The sequence below is a fragment of the Phoenix dactylifera genome, chromosome 11 (genome assembly GCF_009389715.1).
Source record: "Phoenix dactylifera cultivar Barhee BC4 chromosome 11, palm_55x_up_171113_PBpolish2nd_filt_p, whole genome shotgun sequence".
In the NCBI taxonomy this organism is placed as follows: Eukaryota; Viridiplantae; Streptophyta; class Magnoliopsida; order Arecales; family Arecaceae; genus Phoenix; species Phoenix dactylifera.
This window is the reverse complement of record NC_052402.1, coordinates 5372701-5383313: the sequence shown is the minus strand read 5'-3', so window position 1 is coordinate 5383313 and position 10613 is coordinate 5372701. Positions and strand designations below refer to the sequence as shown.

Genomic DNA, 10613 nt, shown 5'->3' with positions numbered 1-10613 from the left:
TAGCATTGATCGAGTTTGTGCTACATAACTCATTAATTGAATCACTTAGACTTAACCCATTCGAAGCCACCAAATGTTATTACACAGCCAACTCTCTCTTTTTTTTATATTATTTTAATACTATTAAAGTTATCAAATAAAAATTATTTTTTTTAATATTTTAAATAGGTTTAGCATATTTATTTAGTTTGAAGATCTACGATGGACGAGATAAATAAATTGTGCACTCCTTATTAACTTTCAAACATCACATGTTTTCCATGCACATGATTTATTATTGATGATATAACGTTTTCCTAAAAGCAAGGATCAACATGTGTATTATAAAAATTATGCTTTGTTGTGAAAAGTAGTTTTATAAATGTTTTTAATGAAAATAATTTGTTTATAAAATATGAATCTTATCATGCCATTTTGTGTTTTGCCACCTACTTACATGTATGTTTTAAGAAAAAAATATAAATATTTTAAAGGCTCTTAAATAGCTATGTATATCCCCTATTGAATTGGAGAAAATCAATATCGGTAACTAGTTTCATACGAACACAAGCCCGGTTAGCAGGTATAAAGTTGGCATACGAAACATGATACTTTGTTGATTACAAATACCTGCCCTACCGCAAGTATAAAGTGATCTTAGCATAAATATTTGTTAACAATGCTTTGAACTATGATATGACTAAATGGTGAAAAATGATTTATAATTTTTTTTTGCAATATAAACTCGGAACTATGCTTACAAAATCTTCATGATTTATACATATATCATTGGTTTCTATAACTTGTTTTATCATGATGTACTATGAAATATTTTATTTTGTAATGATAATTATTTTTTTAAAATGATGCATTGCTCATATTAAACTTATACTTGATCGGATAAGGTAGAGTAAGTTTTACTTACCGAGCTGTATAGCTCACATATCTTTTTATTTTTCTTTTCTTTTGTCATACGAATAGGATATCTACGAATGAAGAATTGTCCATGTTTGGAGTTCGCGCTAGCGAGCTTGGCTATTTTCTAATAGAATTTCAGTTCTTTAATTGGATACAAATTTATAGTTGAAGAGTTTTTAATCGATGATGGATTTAGATCTTTTATTTTTATTTGAGATTATTATTGTTAGCTTCATGTTATCGTAGGTTGTATTCCTCGGTAGTATGGCCATATTATATCCTGAATTTAGGGTGTGATAGCTACAAGACGACACCACGTTATTTATAAACTATAGTTAAAATTTTCCATCACTATTATTTTTTCACCTAAATATTATGAGTAAATAAGTGAAATTAATAATTCACTAGCAGGTGAGATACCTGCATTAATCTGATTTGCTTTGTATAGAGGAACCTAATCAAGATAGTGAAGGAGCATGCAGAGGCCTTGCTATCACGGTGTGTGGCATTCTAGGGTGTCGTTTATTTGACTTGTGAAGGTGTAGCCAGATGCCTCAAGCAATGTTCTGAGATTCGGATAGACCATCACTCGAAAACTTGATTTTTTTTAAAAAAAACTATTTTACCTAGTGGGTCCCGCTAACCCGAACAAATCAGGACCCTAAACTTAGATTTCTTGTATGAATTGGATTACTCTAGTCAATTCTCTTAGACTCTTTCATGCTAAACTTTGACCAACGTCATTCTGGTCAACTAGATTTTCCGCACATAATTTGGACAAGCAGCATAGAACTTTTTCTGTAATTAAAATTTATTTATGTTAGAACGGCCAATAATATCCCTCATAATACCATAAAAGGTTAATAGAGGCTTTGGCGGGACGAGGGAAGCTTTTTCCGAACCGTCCGTTGATGTCCGTTAACCCAACCGGGAGAGGATTCCTAAACGGCATATGCTTCCCGAGTTCGAGTTCGAGTTCGATTCGGCTTCCCCCCAATCCCTCTCTATATAAAGCAAGCACCGCTGATGAGAAGAAGGCGCATCGATGGCTCGTCCGAGGCAGATAAAATTCATAGAAAACCGGAGAAGGCGGATGGTCACCTACCGGAAGAGAAAAGCGAGCCTGGCGAAGGCGGCCTTCGAGCTCTCCACGCTCTGCAACGTCCCTACGGCCGTCGTATGCTTCGATCCCGACGGCAGGCCCGACACATGGCCGGACGACGACGGAGCAGTCCGCGGGATCGTCGCCGGATACCGGAACCTCGTCGGCCAGGAGCGCTGCAAGCCTGCCATCGCCCAGTTGAGATGCCTCGCAGGCCAAGTCGGCGAGTACGAGGGACAAAATCTCATGGGCTGTGGTCTCAGCTGGCTCGATGGCTTGCCGGAGGAGTCGCTGAGAGAGCTGGCTTACTCCATGGAATCGAGCTTGGAGCCTGTCAGGAATAGAATCCAACTGCTCAGAGACGCCGAGCGCGACCAAAGCAGCCACTGCAGCACCGGCGAACAAGGTCAAGGTAGTCTTCCTAATACTCCCATGGAGTATCCTGATGCGCCAATAGAATCCAAGGCAGCGTTGGAACAGAGTGGAGGATTTATTTGTTCCTCGGAAGATCCGGTTATGGCCTTCGATCCATATCCCGTAAATGATGCTTTCATGGACGTTCCGGTGGAGCCGAACCAAGTGGACGCGAGTTCTTATGCGTTAACCTACTTCAACCATGGACAGGAACAGAGTGGAGGATTTATTTGTTCCTCGGAAGATCCGGTTATGGCCTTCGATCCATATCCCGTAAATAATGCTTTAACTGACGTTCCGGTGGAGCCGAACCAAGTGGACACGAGTTCAACCTCCTTCAATCATGGACAGGAACAGAGTGGAGGTTTTATTTTTTCCTCTGAAAATCCGGTTATGGCCTTCGATCCATATCCCGTAAATAATGCTTTCACGGCCGTTCCGGTGAAGCTGAACCAAGTGGACACGAGTTCTTATGCGTCAACCTCCTTCAATCATGGACAGAAAGCTATGGAGTCTCTCTCCGCACCATCGTTTCCTGCGCCATTGCCATCCACTTCGGAGCACAACATAGCCTTTGACAGCGACCGTCCTTTATTCTCACCAGACCGCAGCTTTGGTTTCGTCGAGAGCCTTTTTCAGATGGGAGGTGGTGATGCGTCACCATGCTTGAATCATGGACACGAAGCTATGAGGGAGTCCCTAGCATCGTCCGCACCATCGCCGTTTGCAATGCCGCCATCCGCTGCTGCTGCTCTGGCGTATAATAGAGCCTTTGGCATCGATCTTCCTTCGCTCCCCCCGGAGAGTGGATTTCCGACTGGAGGTGGTGATGCATCAACTTTCTTGAACCATGGACATAAAGCTATGAGAGATTCTATGGCATCGTTCGCACCATCGTCAATTGCAACATTGCCATCCATTGCTGCTACTTCGGTATGTAACATAGCCTTTGGCAGCTACCTTCCTTCACTCCCACTGGAGAGCAGCTCTGGTTTCCCTGGGGGCCAATTTCCGATGGGAGGTGGTGAATCTTCATGAAGTATTAGCTTTCGCTGCACAATTTTGTAGCTGATATATTATGTACTAGTAGGATGCCAGTGATGGGTGGAGCAGAGGGCTAGGCCCACCTTCACAGTTTTGTAGAGCAGATTATAAGTTGGATGCAGAGTGATTAGTGAAGGGTAAGCCAACCTTCACAGTTTTGTAGACTATATATATAAGTGAAGGGTGAGCCCACCTTCACAGTTTTGTATACTAGTTGGCTGTTGATGATGGGTTAAGGGTCAACCCTGCCCCTTCACAGTTTTGTACACCATATATACATACTAGTTGGATGTAAGTTGAGGGATAGAGGGAGGGTCAACTCTACCTTCACAGTTTTGCAAGCTATTTAATTCTCTTACTAGATGGATTTTCCCCCCCTTTTCTTCCATACTCGAGTTAAACTGGAGACAAATGCCAAATTTAAGCAAACAAGTGCATAATTAGATGGGGAGACGAATGTGTGACCAAAATTAACCAGAGCATTCTTAAATTTGATCAGGGTGATATACATTACCAGAAAAAACAGAGGTTAACATATTTTGGGAAGGTGACATACAATATTTGAGACAACAAAACATAAGATACATAATTATGTGCATGAGTTGTCGAATTACTTTCAGATCTTCAGTGGTCTAATTTGTAGAATTAGCATCTTGTTTCATCTTCTTGATTTGATTGACTGAATCTGCAAGTGACACCATTGTAGGACATTAAAACCTAATTCATCAATTTACATGTTTCTTGACTTCATATGTGCCTCTCTTCTGCTGTTTTTTAGTAACAAGTCACCAATTTGCGGAACCTTAGTATTAATCCCAATTTGTTTAAAAAAATATCTGGTGGTCTAAGGATGGGGCTTTTGATTCAGTCCACAAGTGGGGTGAAAATCATTTTGATGCAAGTTGGAGCTGCAGAGAGTTTAACACAAGTTAGCTTCTCAATGACACAACACCAGCTAACTGAATGTTGCCTCTGATGACGACGGTCACTCTGACCTCAGCACTGCAGCAACTTCAGTGACAATGTGGCCAGGAGGCAAAGATCTAACTCAAGTCAGATTCAGTTTAGATCTGATGCCTAGCAGCCTCGTGTTCAATCCATCAGATTCTGAATGACTAGGCAATTGATCCTCCAAGTTGGTTAGTATTTCCTGAGAACATGGTTTTGCCTGGAAATCTAGTTTCTTTTGATATAAATCGACTCCCACATGAATTCTATAAAGGCATGTCTGAATTCTTTCACGAGCCTTAAAACACTATCTTAAACAATTGTAAATACCTCATGTTCTCTTAAATCAAAGAATGCCATAATGGTCGATACTGGTGTGTATCGAAAGTACCATACCGGTACTAAACCGGTATGTGGTATAGAGAGCGTACCAAGTATCAAACCCATGCCCAGTTAGCCTCCATACCAAGCGTACCGACATAGTAATAGATTGGTACCCGTATGGGGTTCGGTACCGAGATGGCATATCTTGCTCTTAATTATTCAGGCAAGCAATAAAAAATTTAGATGAATTTCTTCTTTTGGAGTGAGATGCCTCAATTCAAGTGAAGAACTTGCTGATAGGCCTTGCTTCTTAAGTTAAAGCTTCATGAAGACACATGGTGAGAGGCTAGAGATTGGTCAGGAAGATAGGGTGCAAGACCTTCTGGTTATCAACAATTTTATCTTGCAGCCAAACTCAAAATTTACTACTTGGTAGCTTGACCTATATCTTATTTTCTCTGATTTGTTGCATTACTCAAAGACTTTCTGTAAAAGGGTGAATCGTTACTCCACTACCTGAATCACATTTCTGAGCTTTCAAATGTTGCCTAAAATGCACAAGAAGACTTTAATATCCAATTCAAATGTGCTAGTTAGTGATACTGCAGACTACCTGTAATGCACCCTTACTGACCTTTGCCTACATTATGCCTTATACCAATGCTGAAACCCTTGATATCATCCCTAGTCTTTCCTAATTTGGGTAATACCTAATCATCCATTTTTTCTAAAAAAAGATGAAATTATAGTCATATTGATGTAGGTTAATAAAAAATAATATGAAAGAAAGAAAGAAGATGATCTAGGATATTCTTTCTTAATAGATAGGCACAAAGTTGTTTAGGTCTAATTAAGTCTTCCTAGAGTATAACCCCGAACATAATTCGAAAAATGCAAAATTAATAGGGATGTCCTACATATGCATCACTACTCTTATTTTACACTTAACGACCAACTGCTATGAGACCTAATACATTTAAAGCTAAATATATGGAAAAAGTGACAGGCTAAAACTTGCTTGATAACAAATTTGTAAAGTTAAGGTCCCATCAAGAATTCTAATTACATCATGAAAGGACATAGCTTTCAACATGTCAAGTTGTATGGTTGGGGCACAGTGGAAATTCTTTAACAAACTTATTAACAGCGTGAATTTATTGTACATAACGAAATTTCTAGTTTGATGATCAGGCAGGTGATTCTTTCCATCAGTAAGAATGGAACTCCTACATTAAGTTCTAAAAAAAAAAGAGATGAAATTGCGAGATGCACCACCCATATTCTGAATGAATGTGTGAAATGAAAACAAATGGAGCTACAACATAGTTATGGGCTTATATATTGAACAATCAGCATGTTTTACTGTAATTTAATTTGTTAAAATTAGTACTATACTATTTTAATTGTAAATGTAAAAAAGAAATGCTTTGTCATTTTATAGCACATAATTAACAGGCCATTGTATGTTTTTATGTTGTAATAAATGTGCCCTAGAGCCATTATAGTAGGACTTTGGATTCTCTCTAGTGTATACTTTGCATTGCAAGGTCAAGTTTTAGCATTGATTGCTGCCACATGTCTCTTTTGGGATTGAATGGCTTTAAGTTGATTGAGGTGCTGCTCTTGAATGTCTTGGGAGAGCCTAATGAACATGGAGAGCACCTGTCATCTTTTTAATGCCGCTTATGCCTTCTTTGCTTGTCCTTCATCCTCCACCGACAAAGGATAATGCCAGTGTCACGGAACGGGTGATGGATGCTCCTCATTTCTGCCTGATCCTAAAAGTGACATGTGGCAGCAACTGATTCAAGGACTAGAACATCCAGTGCACATTATGCATGGGGCGGGGGGTTGCAAATCCTTACAGCAGTCCCTTGTTTTGGTTCAATACAATGGTTTTGCCCACAGAATTTTGACTTATCAAAGGACAACAAAATTGAGAAACCTTCTTACATGATCTTTTTAAGTGATGAGGCACTGTATTACCCTAGAGTGTCATAGAAATTCATCTTACACAGATTTGTTTTCCATGATCTGTAGAATTCTTTCAGCCAATTTCTGCATCACTCTTTCCCCCCCTCCTGCCTCTCTCGCTTTCCCCTCTCTCTCTTGCATCTCTGTATGTGTATGCACATTGAAAATTCTTTCCCTTTTGCTTTAGTTATTCTACAAAATTCTACCTCTAGATGTTCCATTTCTCCATTTCGGCGTTATGCTAGCATCTAAAGGTGCTTCTATGTGGGAGAAATATGTTTTCTAATGGATTCTGATTTTGAAGTTCTTGATATTTTTTGAATCATTTCATCCCTGGATCAACACCAGATAGATGGGATAAGGCTGTTTTGCAGGTGAATTTTGATACTGATTTTGAATGCTACAAATAGATCCGCAAAATTCTTCTTCTTTTTTCTTTCTTTTCCTTTTTCCTTTTTTTTTTTTTTTTGTAGAAGAGATCTGCAAACATCTGTGGCTATGAGCTAATATGATTTTCTTGTTTCAGGATGTTGCATCAGAGATTGTGACATTTTTACAGCAAAGACCAGATGCTGTTTATATTCTTTCTGCAAGTGGCGGTGTTTCCTAAGTGACCTTCCATTGGGTGATTTCTGCGGTGACTATAATTTATGAGGTTTGTAGTTTTGGAATTGCAATTGACATGTTGACAATTAATTTCCTATGAGCAATCCCTGAAACATTCATTGTTGTGAATTTAAGTCATCTGTTGTCCCTTTTCTACTTATCTTTGTTCATTGGTCTATTCACCCATATAGTTGACACCAGGCTTGATCAGTATGATTTGGGTTATATTTCGTACCAGGTATGTCATAACATACCTAACCTGACAGTATGGAGCATACCGTACCAAACTAGTTCGTTATTGGTATGTGGTATGAGGGACGTAATAATATTTGGTATGCCAAACTGGCCCCCATACAAGGTGTACTGACATAGTAACACGGTGGCATTGATACAGGGCCCGGTACTGAGACAACATACCTTGATTTCATATTTTTATAGAGATACTAACCTTTGCTTTGCATATGGCCAGTTGGCAAGTCTAGTAAACATTCCTCATTCTAGTGTTCAGCAATTTGGTTATTTTTATTGCTGGTGGATCAAGTTATAGGATATATCATCAGAGCACAGATCAATTTAGATGTGCAAATCTTAATATTTTGTATTTTGAAGATTCTTAAAATTTTATGGTCTTGCGTATAGTCTAACAATATGCTTTCATAAATATAAGGCTTCGACAAAATTTTTCTATTGGTTTTTATAACAACTTTGTTTACTTGTATCATGCTCTTGTGATTAACACCCAGGATCGCTTGGAAATTTTGTCACTTACTGGCACGTCTCTGCCATCAGAGAGTGGGAGCCGGTGCAGTCAAATGGGTGGACTAAGTGCATCATTTTCTCTCCTTGACGGTTGTGTTCTAGGTGGAGTGCCCGGGGTTATGACTGCAGCATCTCCTGCACAGGTTGTCCTCTGTTCATATCATGATGTAGAATTGTAAAATTCTTTAAAATTATGACTGATTGGGTTGGAAATGTTTTCTTCTGTAAGCCTGCAATTTTCAGTATATGGATCAGAAGAGTTAATATGGATAGCTATTTACTGCCCTTATTTGCTATCCATATACATTGCGATATGAAAGTTCAGTCCTGCTATATTATCTTGTTACAGAATTACAGCTTGAGAATGATCCTTGCAACTTGTATAGTTCATTCTTTTGCATGACACCCACTTAAAACTAGTGATGATAATTATCTTTGTGAGATTTGCATGTTTCATACTGCCCTCATGGATGAAAAGTTGCTAATGAGTTAGTCTGTTGCCCTTTTCTAAATTATTGATTTAGAAAATCCTGATTAAGCTCTCAAATCATTGTTGGAACATAAGCTTTCTCTTCTCTGGTCCATGAGCATAGGAGGTTAATGCTTGTATCAGTAAGGGTTATATTTTGAATAATGTGTTTGTCTGAGTCTCTATGCAAATATATAATTTCAAACCTGTGTGTCATCACACATGTAGGCATGATACTAAATAGAAAAATATTGATTCTTTCTTTGAATAACAGTGATTTGATGTGTTGATAACCTCCTAGAATATGAAAGTTTATGTATTACCTGCTTACTATTTCTTTGGCAGGTTTCTGTTCTTGGTGCAACAATCAGTTGCTCATTGCAGGTGGTCTTGGGTAGTTTTATTGCCAGGGGCAGAGAAGTATTCGACAACTCAAAAGAGATGCCTCCAGCAGATCCTGCATCTGCACCTCCAAAAGTTGCTGCACCAGGTGACACAATGATTTCGAGCAATCCACCATCACAAGGCACACTTAGTGGGTTCTCTGGCATTCCTGTGAGTCCAGCCTTCCCAAAGCATTGGTACTTAGATGATGAATCAGCTGGGGTGGTTATTGTGCCTTGGAGATAACTGGTATAGTTATAATTTCTGCATTATTAGTTCCATGATTCCTCCTTTTCCGATTAACTTGTTTGTTTTTCTGACTATCTTTCTTGCATCACGTCTCTGGTATTATTTTCCAAGAATAGATGCCTCTCAGACTATCAATATCACTATTTTCTACCCAAATACATTTGGGATATGAAAGTTCATCATGCTAAGCCAACTTGTTGCAGAATTAAAAAATGAAAATACCCACAAGTCTGGTAAGGAAAATCATGTATTTAATCTCCAAAGGAGCTCACCTAAAATAAGGTTAGTCGATCCTTAGCTTAAAGGAGATATTCCTATTCAAGTGTTATGCAGACATTTACAATAGATACCTATTATGTATGTGGTAGTTTATTAGAAGTCTATAAGCCTGCTAGGCATTTGATGTGGCATTGTGAAGGATTATATTTTTATGTCGAAAACATGGTCATTGCTTTCCAGTAATATGCCAAATGTATTTTTCTTTTGTCAATTTTCAAATTGGTATTAGTAATAGTCTCTTTCATACTGAATGCACTATAAGCTTTGGTATGATTCATTAATTCATTGATTTCAGTAAGCTAATTAGATTTCAATTGTTAATGCATATTTATAGTTTTTCAATAAATTTTTGTACTTTTGATTGCAGGTTATGTGAAGATTTGTATTAAATTACAAACGAGAAAACTTTTGTGCATATTGAAGAGGTTGACTAGGGCATTTTAAATCAATACACTTACTGTATTATACAAAAACAGAGCACTGGAACAATAAAACATGAGAAGAAAAGACCAAAAATACAAATTTAAAGATCCAAATAGGCCGAATGAAGGGCGTACTGACCATACCAAAGTGTGTCATTTGATATCTTTGGTCAAAATGATATTCTAATCCATGATCTTAAGTAACCAGAAAAGCATACTGGAAACTGTTATTGGTAGGACCTGCATATTGACATTGGTATGCAGTATAGGGGAAGTATTATATGGAATTTAACTTGCATTAAATCTTCCAATATAGGAGTAAAGGTTTTAATGAAAAGGAATCCAATTACAAAAACTTTAATTATTGAACTTTTCAACCAAAAAATCAGAAAGATTTATAATTATTTTAAAATTAAATATCATATAACATCATATGCATAAATCTAGTGTCGTAGAGCAAATGATGCTGATTATATTTGCTTTGATTTTGATGGATGTGTTTCATCTTTCCTAATATTGATATATCTTTTTAAGCAAACTTTTTGTGTTTAATATTCAAATTAGGATCTGCTGAACCGGCTCGTACCGGTCGGTTCAGCCCATACCATACCGGTACCGCCCGTCACCGATACGGTACAACCTTTGAAAACGGTTCACACCTGTAGGGAAGAAGAAGAGGAAAGAAGAGGAAGAAAGAGGAAGAAGAAGAGGAAGAAGAAGAGAAAGAGGAGAAGAAGAAGAA

The 10613-nt window shown here is 38.0% G+C and overlaps 2 protein-coding genes across 2 annotated transcripts; both read left to right on the top strand.

The window, feature by feature from the left end:
* Positions 1-1958: 1958 nt before the first annotated feature.
* Positions 1959-3797, top strand: LOC103705218. Its single transcript, XM_008788853.3, has one exon. The coding sequence runs from the start codon at positions 1991-1993 to the stop codon at positions 3449-3451; it is 1461 nt and encodes a 486-aa protein (XP_008787075.3). The 5' UTR covers positions 1959-1990; the 3' UTR covers positions 3452-3797.
* Positions 3798-8056: 4259 nt separating this feature from the next.
* LOC120112578 (AT-hook motif nuclear-localized protein 10-like) lies at positions 8057-10135 on the top strand. Its single transcript, XM_039132162.1, has 2 exons — positions 8057-8211; positions 8883-10135. The coding sequence occupies exons 1-2, from the start codon at positions 8122-8124 to the stop codon at positions 9165-9167; spliced, it is 375 nt and encodes a 124-aa protein (XP_038988090.1). The 5' UTR covers positions 8057-8121; the 3' UTR covers positions 9168-10135.
* The last annotated feature ends 478 nt before the right edge of the window (positions 10136-10613 follow it).

What these genes read in the sequence shown, in the direction of transcription:
- LOC103705218 (XM_008788853.3), top strand. Translation starts at nt 1,991, where the DNA reads ATGGTCACCTACCGGAAGAGAAAAGCGAGCCTGGCGAAGGCGGCCTTC.
- LOC120112578 (XM_039132162.1), top strand. Translation starts at nt 8,122, where the DNA reads ATGGGTGGACTAAGTGCATCATTTTCTCTCCTTGACGGTTGTGTTCTA. An exon ending in CTGCAGCATCTCCTGCACAG is followed by an intron (nt 8,212 to 8,882) that starts GTTGTCCTCTGT and finishes TTTCTTTGGCAG; the next exon opens with GTTTCTGTTCTTGGTGCAAC.